The sequence below is a fragment of the Chiloscyllium punctatum genome, chromosome 26 (genome assembly GCF_047496795.1).
Source record: "Chiloscyllium punctatum isolate Juve2018m chromosome 26, sChiPun1.3, whole genome shotgun sequence".
Classification (NCBI taxonomy): Eukaryota; Metazoa; Chordata; class Chondrichthyes; order Orectolobiformes; family Hemiscylliidae; genus Chiloscyllium; species Chiloscyllium punctatum.
In genome coordinates, this window is record NC_092764.1 from 36,857,906 (window position 1) to 36,879,110 (window position 21,205).

Below are 21,205 nucleotides of genomic sequence, written 5' to 3' on the forward strand. Positions count from 1 at the left end.
GAAGGATTGAAACTTAGAAGGGCTAGAGAAGGTGTTTCCACAAGTAGGAGAGACTAGGACTTGAGGGCTGAGATGAGGAGGAATTTCTTCAGCTAGAGGCGAGTTAATCTGTAAAACACATCTTGGAAGGAACAAAGGGCAATGTTGCTAAGTTTACAGATGACACAAAGATAGATGGAGGGTCAGGTAGTGTTGAGGAAGCGGGAAAGCAACAGGAAGACTTGGACAGGTTGGGAGAGGGGACAATGAATTGGCAGTTGGAAAACAATATGGGAAAGTGTGAGGATATGTACTTTGGTAGGATGAAGAGGCTAATTTTTAAATGGGGAAAGCTTTGGAAATTTGAAGCAGAAAGAGACTTAGGAGTCCTAATTCAGCTTTCTCTAAAGGTTAAAATGCAAGTTCAGTCAATAGTTAGGAAAGCAAATGTAATGTTGGCATTCATTTCAAGAGAGAAAGATTACAGGGATAGAGATGTACTGTTAAGGCTATGTAAGGACTCCGGAGTTTAGAAGGTTGGGGTGGGGAGGAATGAGGAGGCAGGGGAATACTATTACAGAATACTGAGAGACCTGGACATAGTGGTTGTGGAGAAGATGTTTCCACTAGTAGGAGGGACTGAGGACCCGATGGCTCACCATCAAAGTGAAGGGATGTCCCTTTAGAACTGAGGTGAGGAGGAATTTCTTCAGCTAGACAATGGTGAATCTGTGGAGCTCATTGCTGCAGAAGGCTGTAGAGGCCAAGTCATTGTGTGTGTTTAAGACAGAGATAGATTGTGTGTCTGTGTGTATCTCTTTCTCTCCCTGTCCCTCTCTCTTTCTTTTGCTTTCTCCCTCTATCTATCGATCTCTCTCTATCACTCTCTCGCGCTCTATCTCTATCTATCTATCTCTCTATCGCGCTCTCTCTATGTCTCTATCTCGCTCTCTCTCTATCTCGCTCGCTCTCTATCTCGCTCGCTCTCTATCTCGCTCGCTCTCTATCTCGCTCGCTCTCTATCTCGCTCGCTCTCTATCTCGCTCGCTCTCTATCTCGCTCGCTCGCTCTCTATCTCGCTCGCTCGCTCTATCTCTTGCTCGCTCTATCTCTCGCTCTCTCTCTATCTATGTCTCTATCTCGCTCTATCTCTCTATCTCTCTATCTCTCTATGTCTCTATCTATGTCACTATCTATCTATCTATGTCACTATCTATCTATGTCTCTATCTATCTATGTCTCTATCTATCTATGTCTCTATCTATCTATGTCTCTATCTCGCTCTCTCTCTATCTATCTATCTATCTCGCTCTCTATCTATCTCGCTCTCTCTCGCTCTATCTCTCGCTCTATCTCGCGCTCTCTCTCTATCTCGCGCTCTCTCTGTCTCGCGCTCTCTCTATCTCGCGCTCTCTCTGTCTCGCGCTCTCTCTCTCTGTCTCGCGCTCTCTCTCTCTGTCTCGCGCTCTCTCTCTCTGTCTCGCGCTCTCTCTCTCTGTCTCGCGCTCTCTCTCTCTGTCTCGCGCTCTCTCTCTCTGTCTCGCGCTCTCTCTCTCTGTCTCGCGCTCTCTCTCTCTCTCTGTCTCGCGCTCTATCTCTCTCTCTGTCTCGCGCTCTCTCTCTCTCTCTGTCTCGCGCTCTCTCTCTCTCTGTCTCGCGCTCTCTCTCTCTCTGTCTCGCGCTCTCTCTCTCTCTCTGTCTCGCGCTCTCTCTCTGTCTCGCGCTCTCTCTCTCTCTCTGTCTCGCGCTCTCTCTCTCTCTGTCTCGCGCTCTCTCTCTCTCTCTGTCTCGCTCTCTCTCTCTCTGTCTCGCGCTCTCTCTCTCTCTGTCTCGCGCTCTCTCTCTCTCTGTCTCGCGCTCTCTCTCTCTCTGTCTCGCGCTCTCTCTCTCTCTGTCTCGCGCTCTCTCTCTCTCTGTCTCGCGCGCTCTCTCTCTCTGTCTCGCGCTCTCTCTCTCTCTGTCTCGCGCGCTCTCTCTCTCTGTCTCGCGCTCTCTCTGTCTCGCGCTCTCTCTCTCTCTGTCTCGCGCTCTCTCTCTCTCTGTCTCGCGCTCTCTCTCTCTCTGTCTCGCGCTCTCTCTCTCTCTGTCTCGCGCTCTCTCTCTCTCTGTCTCGCGCTCTCTCTCTCTCTGTCTCGCGCTCTCTCTCTCTCTGTCTCGCGCTCTCTCTCTCTATCTATGTGTCTCTCTCTCTCTCTCTGTCTCGCGCTCTCTCTCTCTCTGTCTCGCGCTCTCTCTCTCTATCTATGTCTCTCTCTCTCTGTCTCGCGCTCTCTCTCTCTCTGTCTCGCGCTCTCTCTCTCTCTATCTCGCGCTCTCTCTCTCTCTATCTCGCGCTCTCTCTCTCTCTATCTCGCGCGCGCTCTCTCTCTCTATCTCGCGCTCTCTCTCTCTCTATCTCGCGCTCTCTCTCTCTCTCTATCTCGCGCTCTCTCTCTCTATCTATCTCGCGCTCTCTCTCTCTATCTCGCGCTCTCTCTCTCTCTCTGTCTCGCGCTCTCTCTCTCTCTGTCTCGCGCTCTCTCTCTCTCTGTCTCGCGCTCTCTCTCTCTCTCTGTCTCGCTCTCTCTCTCTCTCTGTCTCGCGCTCTCTCTCTCTCTGTCTCGCGCTCTCTCTCTCTCTGTCTCGCGCTCTCTCTCTCTCTGTCTCGCGCTCTCTCTCTCTCTGTCTCGCGCACTCTCTCTCTCTGTCTCGCGCTCTCTCTCTCTCTCTGTCTCGCGCTCTCTCTCTCTCTGTCTCGCGCTCTCTCTCTCTCTGTCTCGCGCGCTCTCTCTCTCTGTCTCGCGCGCTCTCTCTCTCTGTCTCGCGCTCTCTCTGTCTCGCGCTCTCTCTCTCTCTATCTCGCGCTCTCTCTCTCTATCTATCTCGCGCTCTCTCTATCTATCTATGTCTCTCTCTCTCTGTCTCGCGCCCTCTCTCTCTGTCTCGCGCCCTCTCTCTCTGTCTCGCGCCCTCTCTCTCTGTCTCGCGCCCTCTCTCTCTGTCTCGCGCCCTCTCTCTCTGTCTCGCGCCCTCTCTCTCTGTCTCGCGCCCTCTCTCTCTGTCTCGCGCCCTCTCTCTCTGTCTCGCGCCCTCTCTCTCTGTCTCGCGCCCTCTCTCTATCTCGCGCTCTCTCTCTCTCTATCTCGCGCTCTCTCTCTCTCTATCTCGCGCTCTCTCTCTCTCTATCTATGTCTCTCTCTCTCTGTCTCGCGCTCTCTCTCTCTGTCTCGCGCTCTCTCTCTCTGTCTCGCGCTCTCTCTATCTATCTATGTCTCTCTCTCTCTCTCTATCTCGCGCTCTCTCTCTCTCTGTCTCGCGCGCTCTCTCTCTCTGTCTCGCGCTCTCTCTGTCTCGCGCTCTCTCTCTCTGCCTCGCGCTCTCTCTCTCTGCCTCGCGCTCTCTCTCTCTGTCTCGCGCTCTCTCTCTCTGTCTCGCGCTCTCTCTCTCTGTCTCACGCTCTCTCTCTCTATCTCGCGCCCTCTCTATCTCGCGCCCTCTCTCTCTATCTATGTCTCTCTCTCTCTGTCTCGCGCTCTCTCTCTCTCTGTCTCGCGCTCTCTCTCTCTATCTATCTCGCGCTCTCTCTCTCTATCTATGTCTCTCTCTCTCTATCTATGTCTCTCTCTCTCTATCTATGTCTCTCTCTCTCTGTCTCGCGCCCTCTCTGTCTCGCGCCCTCTCTCTCTCTGTCTCGCGCCCTCTCTCTCTGTCTCGCGCTCTCTCTCTCTGTCTCGCGCTCTCTCTCTCTGTCTCGCGCTCTCTCTCTCTGTCTCGCGCTCTCTCTCTCTGTCTCGCGCTCTCTCTCTCTGTCTCGCGCTCTCTCTCTCTGTCTCGCGCTCTCTCTCTCTGTCTCGCGCTCTCTCTCTCTGTCTCGCGCTCTCTCTCTCTGTCTCGCGCTCTCTCTCTCTGTCTCGCGCTCTCTCTCTCTGTCTCGCGCTCTCTCTCTCTGTCTCGCGCCCTCTCTCTCTGTCTTGCGCCCTCTCTGTCTCGCGCTCTCTCTCTCTATCTCGCGCCCTCTCTCTCTATCTCGCGCCCTCTCTCTCTATCTATGTCTCTCTCTCTCTGTCTCGCGCTCTCTCTCTATCTATCTCGCGCTCTCTCTATCTATCTATGTCTCTCTCTCTCTCTATCTATGTCTCTCTCTCTCTGTCTCGCGCCCTCTCTCTCTGTCTCGCGCCCTCTCTCTCTATCTCGCGCTCTCTCTCTCTCTATCTCGCGCTCTCTCTCTCTCTATCTTGCGCTCTCTCTCTCTATCTATGTCTCTCTCTCTCTATCTATGTCTCTCTCTCTCTGTCTCGCGCTCTCTCTCTCTGTCTCGCGCTCTCTCTCTCTATCTATCTCGCGCTCTCTCTATCTATCTATGTCTCTCTCTCTCTGTCTCGCGCCCTCTCTCTCTGTCTCGCGCTTTCTCTCTCTCTCTATCTCGCGCTCTCTCTCTCTCTCTGTCTCGCGCTCTCTCTCTGTCTCGCGCTCTCTCGCTCTCTATCTCGCGCTCTCTCTCTCTCTGTCTCGCGCTCTCTCGCTCCCTATCTCGCGCTCTCTCGCTCCCTATCTCGCGCTCTCTCGCTCCCTATCTCGCGCTGTCTCGCTCTCTATCTCGCGCTCTCTCGCTCTCTATCTCGCTCTCTATCTCGCTCTCTATCTCTCTCGCTCTCTCGCTCTCTATCTCGCTCTCTCGCTCTCTATCTCGCTCTCTCGCTCTCTATCTCGCTCTCTCGCTCTCTATCTCGCTCTCTATCTCGCTCTCTATCTCGCTCTCGCTCTCTCGCTCTCTCGCTCTCTCGCTCTCTCGCGCTCTCGCTCTCTCGCTCTCTCGCGCTCTCGCTCTCTCGCGCTCTCGCGCTCTCGCTCTCTCGCGCTCTCGCTCTCTCGCTCTCTCGCTCTCTCGCTCGCTCTCTCTCTGTCTCGCGCTCTCTCTCTCTCTGTCTCACGCTCTCTCTCTATCTATCTCGCGCTCTCTCTATCTATCTATGTCTCTCTCTCTCTTTCTATGTCTCTCTCTCTCTGTCTCGCGCCCTCTCTCTCTGTCTCGCGCTCTCTCTCTCTATCTCACGCTCTCTCTCTCTCTATCTCGCGCTCTCTCTCTCTATCTATGTCTCTCTCTCTATCTATGTCTCTCTCTCTCTGTCTCGCGCTCTCTCTCTCTGTCTCGCGCTCTCTCTCTCTATCTATCTCGCGCTCTCTCTATCTATCTGTCTCTCTCTCTCTGTCTCGCGCCCTCTCTCTCTGTCTCGCGCTCTCTCTCTCTCTCTCTATCTCGCGCTCTCTCTCTCTATCTCGCGCTCTCTCTCTCTCTCTATCTCGCGCTCTCTCTCTCTATCTCGCGCTCTCTCTCTCTATCTCGCGCTCTCTCTCTCTCTGTCTCGCGCTCTCTCTCTCTATCTATCTCGCGCTCTCTCTATCTATCTCGCGCTCTCTCTATCTATCTCGCGCTCTCTCTCTCTGTCTCGCGCTCTCTCTCTCTCTGTCTCGCGCTCTCTCTCTCTCTATCTCGCGCTCTAACTCTCTCTATCTCGCGCTCTCTCTCTCTCTATCTCGCGCTCTCTCTCTCTCTATCTCGCGCTCTCTCTCTCTCTGTCTCGCGCTCTCTCTCTGTCTCGCGCTCTCTCTCTCTCTGTCTCGCGCTCTCTCTCTCTCTGTCTCGCGCTCTCTCTCTCTCTGTCTCGTGCTCTCTCTCTCTGTCTCGCGCTCTCTCTCTCTCTCTCTGTCTCGCGCTCTCTCTCTCTCTCTGTCTCGCGCTCTCTCTCTCTCTCTCTCTGTCTCGCGCTCTCTCTCTCACGCTCTCTCGCTCTCTATCTCGCGCTCTCTCGCTCTCTCGCGCTCTATCTCGCGCTCTATCTCGCGCTCTATCTCGCGCTCTATCTCGCGCTCTATCTCGCGCTCTATCTCGCGCCCTATCTCGCGCTCTATCTCGCGCTCTATCTCGCGCCCTATCTCGCGCTCTATCTCGCGCTCTATCTCGCGCTCTATCTCGCGCTCTATCTCGCGCTCTATCTCGCGCTCTATCTCGCGCTCTATCTCGCGCTCTATCTCGCGCTCTATCTCGCGCTCTATCTCGCGCTCTATCTCGCGCTCTATCTCGCGCTCTATCTCGCGCTCTATCTCGCGCTCTATCTCGCGCTCTATCTCGCGCTCTATCTCGCGCTCTATCTCGCGCTCTATCTCGCGCTCTATCTCGCGCTCTATCTCGCGCTCTATCTCGCGCTCTATCTCGCGCACTATCTCGCGCTCTATCTCGCGCTCTATCTCGCGCTCTATCTCGCGCTCTATCTCGCGCTCTATCTCGCGCTCTATCTCGCGCTCTATCTCGCGCTCTATCTCGCGCTCTATCTCGCGCTCTATCTCGCGCTCTATCTCGCGCTCTATCTCGCGCTCTATCTCGCGCTCTATCTCGCGCTCTATCTCGCGCTCTATCTCGCGCTCTATCTCGCGCTCTATCTCGCGCTCTATCTCGCGCTCTATCTCGCGCTCTATCTCGCGCTCTATCTCGCTCTCTATCTCGCGCTCTCGCTCTCTATCTCGCTCTCTATCTCGCTCTCTCGCTCTCTATCTCGCTCTCTCTCTCGCTCTTTCTCTCGCTCTCTCTCTCGCTCTCTATCTCGCTCTCTATCTCGCTCTCTCGCTCTCTATCTCGCTCTCTCTCTCGCTCTCTCTCTCGCTCTCTCTCTCGCTCTCTCGCTCTCTATCTCGCTCTCTCGCTCTCTATCTCGCTCTCTCGCTCTCTATCTCGCTCTCTCGCTCTCTATCTCGCTCTCTCGCTCTCTCGCTCGCTCTCTCGCTCTCTCGCTCGCTCTCTCTCTCGCTCTCTCGCTCGCTCTCTCGCTCGCTCTCTCGCTCGCTCTCTCGCGCTCTCTCGCGCTCTCTCTCTGTCTCGCGCTCTCTCTCTCTCTCTCTGTCTCGCGCTCTCTCTCTCTCTCTCTGTCTCGCGCTCTCTCTCTCTCTCTGTCTCGCGCTCTCTCTCTCTCTCTCTCTGTCTCGCGCTCTCTCTCTCTCTCTCTCTCTGTCTCGCGCTCTCTCTCTCTCTGTCTCGCGCTCTCTCGCTCTCTATCTCGCGCTCTCTCTCTCTCTGTCTCACGCTCTCTCTCTCTCTGTCTCGCGCTCTCTCGCTCTCTATCTCGCGCTCTCTCGCTCTCTATCTCGCGCTCTCTCGCTCTCTATCTCGCTCTCTATCTCGCTCTCTATCTCGCTCTCTATCTCGCTCTCTATCTCGCTATCTCGCTCTCTCGCTCGCTATCTCTCTCTCTCGCTCTCTCGCTCTCTCGCTCGCTCTCTCGCTCTCTCTCTCTGTCTCGCGCTCTCTCTCTCTCTCTCTCTCTCTGTCTCGCGCTCTCTCTCTCTCTCTCTCTGTCTCGCGCTCTCTCTCTCTCTCTCTGTCTCGCGCTCTCTCTCTCTCTCTGTCTCGCGCTCTCTCGCTCTCTATCTCGCGCTCTCTCTCTCTCTGTCTCGCGCTCTCTCGCTCTCTATCTCGCGCTCTCTCGCTCTCTATCTCGCGCTCTCTCGCTCTCTATCTCGCGCTCTCGCTCTCTATCTCGCGCTCTCGCTCTCTATCTCTCGCTCTCTCGCTCTCTATCTCGCTCGCTCTCTCGCTCTCTATCTCGCTCTCTATCTCGCTCTCTATCTCGCTCTCTATCTCGCTCTCTATCTCGCTCTCTATCTCGCTCGCTCTCTCGCTCGCTCTCTCGCTCGCTCTCTCGCTCGCTCTATCGCTCTCTATCTCGCTCTCTCGCTCTCTATCTCGCTCTCTATCTCGCTCTCTCGCTCTCGCTCTCTATCTCGCTCGCTCTCTCGCTCTCTCGCTCTCTCGCTCTCTCGCTCTCTCGCTCTCTCGCTCTCTCGCTCTCTCGCTCTCTCGCTCTCTCTCTCGCTCTCTCGCTCTCTCGCGCTCTCGCGCTCTCGCTCTCTCGCTCTCTCTCTCGCTCTCTCTCTCGCTCTCTCTCTCGCTCGCTCTCTCGCTCTCTCTCTCGCTCTCTCGCTCTCTCGCGCTCTCGCTCTCTCGCTCTCTCGCTCTCTCTCTCGCTCTCTCTCTCGCTCTCTCTCTCGCTCTCTCTCTCGCTCTCTCGCTCGCTCTCTCGCTCTCTCGCTCTCTCGCTCTCTCGCTCTCTATCTCGCTCTCTCGCTCTCTCTCTATCTCGCTCTCTCGCTCGCTCTCTTGCTCTCTCGCTCTCTCGCTCTCTATCTCGCTCTCTCGCTCTCTATCTCGCTCTCTCGCTCTCTCTCTCTCTCTCTCTCGCTCGCTCTCTCGCTCTCTCTCGCTCTCTCGCTCGCTCTCTCGCTCTCTCGCTCTCTCGCTCTCTCGCTCTCTATCTCGCTCTCTCGCTCTCTCTCTATCTCGCTCTCTCGCTCGCTCTCTTGCTCTCTCGCTCTCTCGCTCTCTATCTCGCTCTCTCGCTCTCTATCTCGCTCTCTCGCTCTCTCGCTCTCTCTCTCTCGCTCGCTCTCTCGCTCTCTCTCGCTCTCTCTCTCGCTCTCTCGCTCTCTCGCTCGCTCTCTCGCTCGCTCTCTCGCTCGCTCTCTCGCTCGCTCTCTCGCTCTCTCTCTCGCTCTCTCTCTCGCTCTCTCTCTCGCTCTCTCTCTCGCTCTCTCTCTCCCTCTCTCGCTCTCTCTCTCGCTCTCTCGCTCTCTCGCTCGCTCTCTCGCTCTCTCTCTCGCTCTCTCTCTCGCTCTCTCTCTCGCTCTCTCTCTCCCTCTCTCTCTCCCTCTCTCGCTCTCTCTCTCGCTCTCTCTCTCGCTCTCTCTCTCGCTCTCTCTCTCGCTCTCTCTCTCGCTCTCTAGCTCTCTCTCTCCCTCTCTCTCTCGCTCTCTCTCTCGCTCTCTCGCTCGCTATCTCGCTATCTCGCTCTCTCGCTCGCTCTCTCGCTCGCTCTCTCGCTCGCTCTCTCGCTCGCTCTCTCGCTCTCTCTCTCGCTCTCTCTCTCGCTCTCTCTCTCGCTCTCTAGCTCTCTCTCTCGCTATCTCGCTCTCGCTCTCTCGCTCTCTAGCTCTCTCTCTCGCTATCTCGCTCTCGCTCTCTCGCTCTCTATCTCGCTCTCTCGCTCTCTATCTCGCTCTCTCGCTCTCTATCTCGCTCTCTCGCTCTCTATCTCGCTCTCTCGCTCTCTATCTCGCTCTCTCGCTCTCTATCTCGCTCTCTCGCTCTCTATCTCGCTCTCTCGCTCTCTATCTCGCTCTCTCGCTCTCTATCTCGCTCTCTCGCTCTCTATCTCGCTCTCTCGCTCTCTCGCTCTCTATCTCGCTCTCTCGCTCTCTCGCTCTCTCGCTCTCTCTCTCGCTCTCTCGCTCTCTCGCTCTCTCTCTCGCTCTCTCTCTCGCTCTCTCTCTCGCTCTCTCTCTCGCTCTCTATCTCGCTCTCTCGCTCTCTCGCTCTCTATCTCGCTCTCTCGCTCTCTCGCTCTCTCGCTCTCTCGCTCTCTCGCTCTCTATCTCGCTCTCTCGCTCTCTCTCTTGCTCTCTCGCTCTCTCGCTCTCTTGCTCTCTCTCTCGCTCTCTCTCTCGCTCTCTCTCTCGCTCTCTCTCTCGCTCTCTCTCTCGCTCTTTCTCTCGCTCTCTCGCTCTCTCTCTCGCTCTCTCTCTCGCTCTCTCTCTCGCTCTCTCTCTCGCTCTCTCTCTCGCTCTCTCTCTCGCTCTCTCGCTCTCTCGCTCTCTCTCTCGCTTGCTCTCTCGCTCTCTCGCTCGCTCTCTCGCTCTCTCGCTCGCTCTCTCGCTCTCTCGCTCTCTCTCTCGCTCTCTATCTCGCTCTCTCGCTCTCTCGCTCTCTATCTCGCTCTCTCGCTCTCTATCTCGCTCTCTCGCTCTCTATCTCGCTCTCTCGCTCTCTCGCTCTCTATCTCGCTCTCTCGCTCTCTCTATCAATCGATCGATCTATCTATCTATCTAACCCTTACACCCCCTCCCCTCCCTCTCTGAAGAGGGAAACAAAGACACAGATCGCCTGTCCAAGGAAGGATTATGGGACACTGTTGAAGTCAAAAGGTAAAGCATAGGATGTACTGGAGCCTGCTGCTCTCATGAATAGAAAGGCACCAATCAAACACTCTGAAATCTTGCTGGCACGACTTGCTCAGGCAATATAATGTTGTTGTCATCTTTCACTTGCTTCTTCAACAGAAAAATTAGATTTTACCCTAGTTTCTGTAAAGGTTTTCCTATTTATCTGAACAGCTTGTTCATAGAAAGCTTTCCTCCAACTCAGCTTGTTAATTGGAGAAAGTGAGGACTGCAGATGCTGGAGAGTCAGAGTCAAAACGTGTGGCGCTGGAAAAGCGCACCAGGTCAGGCAGCATCCAAGGAACAAGAGGGTCGACGTTTTGGGCATAAGACCTTCATCAGGAATGTTGGGAGGGGGACGGAAGGGGGATGAAAGATAAATAGGAGAGTGGGGCTGGGACTAGGGGGAAGGTAGCTGGGAAAGTGATTGGTAGATGCAAGTGGGGGGTGATTGTGATAGGTCGGTGGGGAAGGTGGAGCAGATATCCTATTTATCTCCCACCACCTTCCCCCCGCCCCCCCCCCCGATTCCTGATCCCGAAACGTGCAGAAAGGTGATAGAGTATTTATGCTTGAAGTCTGGCAACAGCCGAGAAGCACTCTCCTGCTCCTCTGATGCTATCTGACGTGCTGTGCTTTTCCAGCGCCACACTTTTTGACTCAGCTTGTTCATAGCAGACTTTCCTCCAACTGAACTGGATAAAACAAGAATCTTCTCAAAGCCTACTCAAAGGCTGTTCAAAACAACACTAACCGAGTCTGTGGATAAACAAACATTATCACCAATCATGCAATTTCCAAGAAGCGTTGTATAAAAAAAAAGTCCCCATATGCTTTCTGTGAGCTCTTTTAAAGAATTTACTCCATGTATGTCCACAAAGCTTTATTTAAATTATTTTCCACAATCCTTCAGAACTCAGTCCTCCAGTATTAATTGCTAAACATCACTGACATTATTCACAAAGCAAACAGTAGATTGTAGAATTTCCATATTTTCATAGTTTCACTTAGTGACTAATGAAATAGCGTGTTTCTAAATTCCACTTCTTAATCAATCTCATTGGTAAAGCCTTATTTAAAGCTGTAGAATTGTATAATATGATGAAATATAAATAATTTTATCACTGTGAAAGACACGTTGAAAGCTGGTGCAGATTTGTGCTTTCTAGCAATATGTTACAATTGCTCAGAAAATCTGTTGAGCAGCTTTTATTCTCAGTTGAAGTCTTTTCAATTTTTGTGCCAAATCATGTATTAACACTATTGACAAAACATCACATCATTCCAGAAACAAACAGCTTTACTAGTTTTGCCTAAAATAATTTCCAAAAGAACATTTGCAGCATTTATATGTGTTACATTCCTCTTATTTCTGAGCAAGCACCTGGGTCATTCATACTAAAGTGGACTAACTGTAGAATCCTCCTATCAATATGAGGAGTTGGTACCAGAAGACTGAATACTGCATAAGTCTTTAAGTTATTTAATGTTTTTCATCCACCTAAAATAAATGTTCATTAAATTATTTAAACTGTCTATTCCTTTTAGACAAGTAGAATCTGAACTCGAAACAGTTTGGGAATCAACGACACGAGAAAATCGTCGAATAAAGGATCTTTTGCATGGCACTGTACAAAGAAGTAATCTCTTGGACACTGTCAGCTTTGATAGATCAGATATAGAAGGAAACCCTCGCAGGTATTTAAGCAGCCAATCAGATTTCAAAGCAATCAGCTATTGTGATGTAATACTGTCTTCTGCTAGAAGGATAGAAGATAGAAGGACACATGAAAATGACCTGCGGCCAAATGTTAATAAGCCTCATCGTGTGGCTGAAAGTGGAGATTGTGCAATCACACAGCAAAAAAAGAAAAAGCGCAGGGAAGAAACTGTCAAGAGTCCGATGTTTGAGTCTGACTCTGATCAGCAGCAAATTGTCTCCTCTGATGAAAGTGACAAAAATGAGCATAGTTTCTACTCTTAAATTTTCAAATGTCAATGGTAATCATATTATTATTCTTGCAAATGGTACAATATTCACATAGACTGATAACTGGAAGTCTGATTTTCTTTTTAAATGAACAGCTAAAACATTGACACAAGACTTCATGTTTTAAAACTATTTTGTAGCCAAATACCTTAGAAAAAACGTTCTCACTATTGTTTTGTGGTGAGCAATTTAAACTTTGAACTATTTTAAATAGAATAGAACATCCCCCCCCCCCCCCCCCATCCTCTTAGCCCAGAAAATACTGCTATACTTTACATAGACCTTTACAAAGACTGTCAGTTTTCCCAGACTCGATCCAAAATGATTCTTGACTCCTAAGAGTTGATTCCTATTCAGTTCTGTTCTCAAACAGGTCATTTGTAATCTTTGACTTAACCTAATCTACACACAATCTCTTTGACAGAAAAGTTGTGTTTTTCTATTATCTGTGTTCTAGCACAAGCTAGGTGAATCTACCAGCTTTGTTTTAACACCCCCGTTCTCCTGGATCCAAGCAGACCAAATGTTCTGGGAAAATCTGTAATCTGTCTTTCAGAGGCTTCCTCCTATCCTTTACCTTGGTGACATGAATTACACGGGGCCTTGTGTCTACTTAGAAATGCTTAACCCTTAAGAGCCTTAACCTTCTTTCTTTTTGACAGTAAATTGATAGTTTAAATTGCAATTGTTTATACCGAGACATTCTCAACATTTTTCTGGGACTTTCAGGGTTCTTCGCCTTCACTGTTAACACACAGGCTGTTGCCAGTCTCCAAGCATAAATATTCTGCACCACCTTCCCAGTAAAACAATCTAAATCTTCCTTAGGTATTTTAAGATTGATTATTGTCAAGCAGGTGTCAGAACAGGTCACATAATTTAATGGTAAAATGAAGGAAGTTTAGTGGCAGAATTCCAAAATATAATAACCTTATAAATCTCATAGTTATAACAATGTATATTTTTTTCATGTGCTTGTTGAAATTACAATGTTTATATGTGCTGAAAAAGTATTTTCTAGTTACTTCAAATTAACCATTTTGGAAAAAAAAATCCTTTATAGATACATGCTTTTGTTGGTTTTATTTACATTATAATAGGATGCATCCCTGAATATACCTTGCCACCTCTAGATAAAATTATCCAGATTTTCACAATTGGTTTGGACTTTTGAACCTCAGGGACTTAGTTTTCCTTTAAAATTTCATTTAATTAGGTGTCTTACTTCCTAGAGAAAAAGACTTAAATGAAAATGTCGCTTTACTTTACTTTTTAAGTAGTTATCCTTACTTTTTTCATCCAGTGGCTTCCTGCCGAGACAATTATATATTGCCAAGGGACATTACATCTTTGGCAGAAAGAACACACACTATGGAACAGTTTTAGGGTTTGTTGAGTTTTGCAGGGGCAAGGTAGACAGAGGAATAGTTGGAATTTTATACTATTTGTATATTTGTGTGCAGGAATGGGAATTTTATAATGTAAAAACATAATGGGTATGCTGGGAATTGTCAGTGACTTGCAGAATTTATCGATAAACATTTTTATAGTACAACTTTAATGTACTCCTAAATGCAGTGAATACAATAAATTAGATGAGAACGTGTTTATTATTAAGTGTTTAGTACTCTTCAACACTAACCAAAGAGGACGTGTTCATTTTGCAGCACCTTGAGTTTGTACTCAATAATGGATTTGTTGAATTTTAAGACTTAGATAAATTAAATTCACCAAAACAGATTGTGAATATTTTGCTTAGATGGTAGATCAAATTTATGACGTATCAATAATGGAGGAAAATAACAGTAGGAAAGCATTTGCAGCAAATACTTGATATATTAGGGCAATAGATTGAAATTTGGGTTAAGCAGAGCTTTGTGATAGTTGCAGAGGCCCACAGTGCTGCATGGCTGTGTATCAATGTGCACCAACATGCCTACAAACATTACCGGTTTGAAATGCTATATACTGAATCCTTGACTCAATGAATTAAATACCTCCCTAATTTTGTGGTGTCTGTATGAAAAAAAGTACAAAATTGTTATTTTTTCAATGCTTGTTCATTTTGTATGTCACTTCTCAGAAACATCTTCATAATGTAAAATGATGGCATGTCCAGTATTTCATACTTGATTATACTCGGCAAAATCACTTGCTCTAATTGGTCAATGTGGTCATATGACATCTGGCAGGAGTAATAAGTGCTTGATTGTGCCACATAGCATCTCTTATGCAAAGAATTTGAGCATCATTTATCTTACTAGTGCCGAAACATGGTTTCAGCTAAAGTAGCCAACCTCTGCAGAATAACAATTAATCATGGGCATTATTTTAACTAACTGACCAGTAGTTTTTGACATTAGTTATTAACTAATTAACTAATTGGCATTATTTTAACATTTGAAAATCTTTGTTATACTCTGTTAATGTTAACTGTATTTTGTATTACTTCCAACACATATTCAATCAATATCTTTCCTGATTTGTGATCCAAATGGTGACAGATCAAGTCTCAGTTAGACAAACATATACTGGTCCTCATTAATTTTAGGGATAGTTGATGACTGTCTGAAATTAGAAATGTGTCAATTTTCATCCACATTTTACAGAAAGCCCCTGTTTCAGTTTCTCCCAAGGAAATGGCCATCCCTTTCTACCAAGGCAATTGTAAGGCAAGTTTTCTTTTCTAATTCCCCTTCTGTGGAGCCAGAGAGATATTTGTTTGCTGTTGCTCTAGACTGTTCCTGCAAGTATGGAATAAATAACAGTCTTTACTTTTTCATACGCACACCACCAGATTAGGGAGGTATTTAATTCATTGCATCAAGGCTTCAAGGTATAGCATTTCAAATCGGTAATGTTTGTAGGCATGCTGGTGCACATTGATACACAGCCATACAGCACTGTGGGCCTCTGCAGCTATCACAAAGCTCTGCCTAACCCAAATTTCAATCTATTGCCCTGATACATCAAGTATTTACTGCAAATGCTTTCCTACTGTTACGTTCCTCCATTATTGTTATGTAACAAATTTGATGCACCATCTAAGTGAAATATTCACAATCTGTTTTGTCAAATTTAATTTATCTAAGACTTTTTAAAATATGTGGCCCTCCTACAATCCTCAATCACTTGGAGTTTGGAATGCAAAACCAGTGTGCAACTTCCCATACCAAGTTCAATTCGCCAGTATTCACTGACCAGTGAATTATTTATTGGAATTACTATTTATTAGAATCTCAAGTGGACCTGAAGTAACGTTAAAGTCCAGGGCCCATTGCAGGGTACAGGTATCTGGGGTTTCTCTTGCATTGTATTTGGTTTGATTGTAGAATACTTGATTGTTGTGGTTGGTTTAAAATTCTATTATTGTTGCACCATGCAATTACCTTGTTTTTTGTTAAATCTAATGATTCATGTTCTCTACTTTCTCCCTATAATTGATTCATTCTGCCCTGTTCTTTTTGTCTTCAAAACCCCAACAGAAAATTAGTCTAATTCTTGCACTAGATTCATTTTCTGTTTCTCTACTTTTTAATCTCTTTCTGATTCCCATCAGCCCTTCAGAACACTGAGGCATTTTGCATGTAATGGTGTTATGCGAATACAAGTGTTGATTTTTAAATGAATCTTTAATAAGAGCAGTATCCAGAAAACCAATATACATCAGGATTATGAAAATATTTTATAGAAATTAAATGTATCTTGTAAAGCTCCAGTTTCTGACATTTCAAAGAATTAACAGCGAACACAAGCAAATAGTGGCACTAATGCAATCGTGCTTATTGAACTGATTATTGTGACTTTTCAAGGCTGAAACCACAAAGGCAAAATCACTGAAATACCCTCAAGGAGCATCAGAGCATGCTGGTACTTACAACATTGTAATTCCTGGAATGTAGCACTTGCTAGAAATCTGTACGTTAGTGCAACATTTCTAAACCAAATGACACAAAAATGATTGATGATACCTTTGATATTCAATTAACATAGCCTATACACTTGACTGCACTTCAAAAATAGTTAATCAGTTGTGAAATGCATCTGGTTGCCCGAGGGTCATTCCAATCCAATGTTTTTTGCGTTACTTAGAGTTATAGCATTGTAAATAATTTGCAAGCAAGATCTTTAACTTTTGAATTAATTTGCATTGAATAATACTTTTCCATCATAACCCATTGAATATTTGTGCAATTTCATGATGCCAACTGAATATATTCTTGTTTGCTAATTGTTTCTTTAATAAGTTGATTCACATAGATACCTATGTACTGACTAGTGTTTCCAGATTGAGGTGAATGTGCTTCTATATGGTTTATAGGAACAGCACTAATCCATTTAGTCCTTCAGGTCTGTTCTCCAATTCACAGAGATCATGACTGAATGAACTCCATTTACCTACCTTTATCCCATAAAATCTTTGGTTCACAAGAATCTGAGCGTTAATCTTCTGGAAAACTTTATAGTCCCATCCATAGACATTCTGCTGTCCATGACCTTTGTCACCTTTTCAAGAAAATTCAGTTATGTCTCTGGCTATGTCTGACTAGCTGCGAATTTTCATGCTGTTCAATTACACTATCCTTAACTGTAGACTCTGTTAACCTACTGAGAATGGATTCTGTTGGATGATTGAATTAGCCTGAACTAATGATATGGAGACTTAGGACTGAACTTTGAGCACGGGATTAGGATGTTTGAGTGAGAACATCTCTGAACTTAGCAGAAATCATATGGTTAACATACCTTTGTTCCTCAAAATGTTGAAATATTTCAATATCTTCCAGTTTTTTTACACAATCTCCTTAAACATAAATACATATTCCCAACACTGTTGAGCAATGCTTTCAACTAAATGCTTTTCCTTGGTGAAAGACAAGCAGATGCATACAAGAAACCCCAATAGTCTAAGATAACATGGTGGCGGGACTGGGTCAGATGAATCAGGCACACAGGGTGGCACCCACATGAGCGTACTTCTCAGCATGAGTTACCATGCAGAAAGTGTTTCGAGGTGCAGCACACTCCACCAGGATGGCATTCAGCTTCCATATTGCTGTCTTCAGCAGCAGTATTGATATACGTTTCACATTCCTTATTTCCTTCAGGGCTCAGTATTCATAAATTATATCTAACATGATTGGAGCACTTAGTGTGACTTCCCTAATATACATAAAGCAGCATCAATGAGCAGGAATAGGCAAATAATCCTAATGTAAAAATCATTGAGTATTTAGGCTGCATAGATTCAATCACACAAACAGGTCAACTGGTCACTACTTTTGCTTGTACTCCATACAAGACCACCCTCTCCTCTTATTTTCTTTCCCTCCACTCTAGTTTTCCTCATGTTTGCAGCAATCTCCCCTTAAATATGATGATGCAGACACTCATTGTGAATAAAAGTTCAATACTCTTTCCAGTCACTGCATGAAGAAATTTTGCCCACATTGTTTACATGATGTATTAGAACATAAAAGCCTAAGAAATAGAAGCAGGAGTGGGTCACTTGAACCTGACATCATGCTATAATATCGTGGCTGATCTACTTCAGATGTCAAATCCTCTTTTGTAATAGCTCCTGATACTCTTCAACTTGCCTATATTTCAAAATCTGATTCCTGTATAAATACTTTGTGATCTAGCCTCCACAACACTGTGTGGAGATTTCCGGACATTCACTATTATCTGGGAGTAGAAATTCTTTCACATCTCAGTTTTAAAAGTGTGACCCCTTACTCTGTAAATATGTTCTTTAACTTCAAGATTTCCCCACAGCTGGATATATCTTCTCAACATTACCCCTGTCAAGCCCCCTCAGAATCGCGTTTCATTAAGATTCCCCCTCATTCTTCTAAATTCTGATGAATAAAGGCCTAATCAATTTATCAAATCTTGATAAGCTCATTCATCCCAGGAATCAGCCTAGTGAAACTTGAACCCCTAGATGACAGTGACCGTAATTTAATAGAATACAGCCTGCAGATGTAATAGCTACAATTGAGTGAAGGCAGCTACGAAGACATCAGGGAAGAGTTGGCCAGAGTTGGTTGGAAGGGGGAACCTAGAACGGAAGATGGTGGAGCAGCAACATCAGGAATTTCTGAGGGTAGTTTAGGAGGCACAGCTGAAATTCATCACAAGGGAGAAGGAATATAATAAGGGGAGGAGGATGTAACCATGGCTGATAAGGGAAGTCAGGGACAGTGTAAAAGAAAAAGTGTACAATGTGATGGAGATTAATGGGAAGCCAGAGGATGGGAAGTCTTTAAAAACCAGCAGAGAACTACTAAACAAAAGCAATGCGGGCGAGAAGATGAAGAATGAGGGTAAGCTAGTTAGTGGTGAGGTGAGAGTGACAGCCTTTGACATCAAGGCTATATTTGACTGTGGCATCAAGAAGCCCTAGCAAATCTAGAATCACTGGGTATTAGGGCAAACTGTCTCTTGGTTGGAGTCATACCATAAGAACATTGGAGGTCCATCCGCAGCTCCAGGACATCTCTGCAGGAGTTCCTCATGTGACAATGCTGCTTTAACAAGGTAATGCTGTCCTTGGGGGTTTTTTTTCAGAGAGGTCGTAAAAGCAATGATTCTGAAAGGCGTAGGTTTGAAGGGTTTTAGGGACAATTTGATTAGAACTAGCAAATACTGCCTCAGGCAAAAGGCTTTCAAATATTTTAAAAATCTTGTGCAATGAAAGGGGAGTGGCCAATTCTCCCAGCTCAGCTTTTCTCTGGTTTGGTTTGTTTTTTTAGTAACCTGGCTGCCCACTGAAAGCAGTCAGTCAGGTTAGTAGCTGCTGGGGCCAAAGAATCAGGTATGTGCTGATCCTCTCTCTCTCTCTGACATCTTTCCCGAAAGATCCTGTATCTGATTTTTCTTTGTTCTGCCAAAGGATGTTTATGGGGATTGTTGCAAGTATTTGGAACAGCATCATTACGTTGGAATAATCTGTTAGGTTTTTCAATAGATTAAGTTATTCTATATTCTGTTCTCTTCTCTGTTTCATTTAGTAATCTTGTAAATAAATTCTGTTTTGTTTAAAACTAAGTGGTTTGCCCAGCTGAATATCCACGTAACACCTGCTTAAAACAAGAAGCAAAGTTAGGGTCTGGGCTACTTTCTTGAAATACTTTGAGGGGGTCTGGCCTGATCCATAACACTCAGAATAGTGTCCTTGGCACAACCATTTTCAGCTGCCTCATCAATGACCTGCCCTACATTACAAGGTCAGAAAAGGGGATGTTTACTGATGAATGCACAATGTTCAGCACCTTTCATGACTCCTCAGATATCAAAGTAAGCCATCTTCAAATACAACAAGGTCTGGACAATATCCAGGCTTGGGCTGACAAGTGGCAAGTAACATTCGCACCACACAAATGCCAGGTAATGACCATCTCCAATAAAAGAAAATCTAACCACTAACCCTTGACATTGAATGGTGTTACTGCCACTGAATCCCCAACTATCAACATCCTGGGGGTTACTGTTGACCAGAAACTCAACTGGACTCACCACATAAACACAGTGGCTTCAAGACCAGGTCAAGAGGCTAGGAATACTGCAGCAGGTAACTCACCACCTGACTCCTCAAAGCCTGTCCACCAAGGTACAAGTCAGGAGTGTGATGTAATACTTCACACTAGCCTGTATGGGTGCAGCTAGGAGAAAGTGAGGACTGCAGATGCTGGAGTACCAGAGTTGAAAAATGTGCTGGAAAAACACAGCAGGCCAGGCAGCATCCGAGGAGCAGGAGAATCGACGTTTCGGGCATAAGCCCTTCTTGTTTGGCTGCAGCTCCAACAACATTCAAGGAGGTTGGCACCATTCAAGACAAAGCAGCCTGCTTGATTGGTAGCATATCCACCAGCATCCATTCTTTCCACCACTGGTTCTCATAGCAACAGTGTGTACTATCCAGAAGAGTAAGTGCAGAATTCACCAAAGACACTTAGACAGGACCTTCCAAACTCATGACCACTTCCATCTAGAAGGGCAAAAGCAGCAGATACTGGGAACACCACCACCTGGAAGTTCCTCTCCAAGCCACTCACCATTCCTTCATTGTCACCGGGTCAAAATCCTGGAATTCCCTTCCTAATGGTATTGTGCATCAATTTCCATAATGTGGACTATAGTGGTTCAAGAAGGCTCATCACCACCTTCTAAGGACAACTAGAGATGGACAATAAATGCTGGCCAATCTGCAATGCCCACATCCCACAATTGAACAAAAAAAAGAAGTTTGCAAGATTGGTTTATATATACTCAAATATACCTTAGTACAGTGAAAAGCTTTGTTTTGTGATCAGTACAGAGAGACCATAGAGTACCAAGACAGAGTGAGACATACAAGATTATGGCTGCACAGGAGGTGCACAAAGCTAGATCAACATTATTTGAAGCTCGATAGGTCCAATAGCAACAGAGAAGAAGCTGTTTCTTGAATCTATTAGTGTGCATGTTCGAGCTTCTGTATTTTTCTGCCTGGTGGAAAAGGTTGGAAGAGAACATTGCCAGGGTGGGAGGTGTCTTTAATGATGTTGGCAGCCTTTCAGCTTCAACGAGTGTAAATGGAATCCATGGACGGGAGGTTGGCTTCCATGATGGTCTGGGCTGTACACACAACTTTCTGTACTTTCTTATGGTTCTAGGCAGAGCTGTTGCCGTATCAGGCCATTATGTACCAAGAATTAGATAAGCGTGGATATTGAATTGCTGGAAAATGAGGCTGGAAGCATAAGAGTGGGGAACAAAGAAATGGCGGAGGGACTAAATAGGTATTTTACATCTGTCTTCACGGTGGAGAATACCAGAACTTCAAAAGAATCAGCGGTAGAAGTCAGTGTTGTGGCTGTCACAAAAGAAAAGGATCTGTACATGGATAAATCCATACGGATTACACCCCAGGATTCTAAAGGAGATAGCTAAGGAATCTATGAAGGCAATGGTGGTGATCTTTCAGGAATCATGAGTCAGGAAGAGTCCCAGAGGATTGGAAAATGGCTAATATAACATGCCTGTTTATTCATTCAGAAGATATGGGCATTGCTGGCTAGGCCAGCATTTACTGTCCATCCCTACCCAGAGGTCAGTTAAGAGTCCACCACATTACAGTGGGTGGAGAGTCACATGTAGACCAGGCCAGGAAGGACAGGCTATTTCCTTCCCTGAAGAGTATTGGTTCATGACAATCCGCAACAGTTTCATGGTCAACATTAGACTCTTAATTCCAGATTTTTATTGAATTAAATTTTCTATCTGTCC

At 46.6% G+C, this 21,205-nt stretch overlaps 1 protein-coding gene across 2 annotated transcripts in view; it reads left to right on the forward strand.

Moving 5' to 3' along the window:
* Positions 1-13,712, forward strand: part of cep89 (centrosomal protein 89) — a 122,083-nt gene extending 108,371 nt beyond the window's left edge. For both annotated transcript variants that reach the window (XM_072596144.1, XM_072596145.1), the window contains one exon: positions 11,491-13,712. In XM_072596144.1, the coding sequence (XP_072452245.1) occupies positions 11,491-11,926 (436 nt within the window). In that variant the 3' untranslated portion in view covers positions 11,927-13,712. The remainder of the gene's footprint in view (positions 1-11,490) is intronic.
* Positions 13,713-21,205: the final 7,493 nt, after the last annotated feature.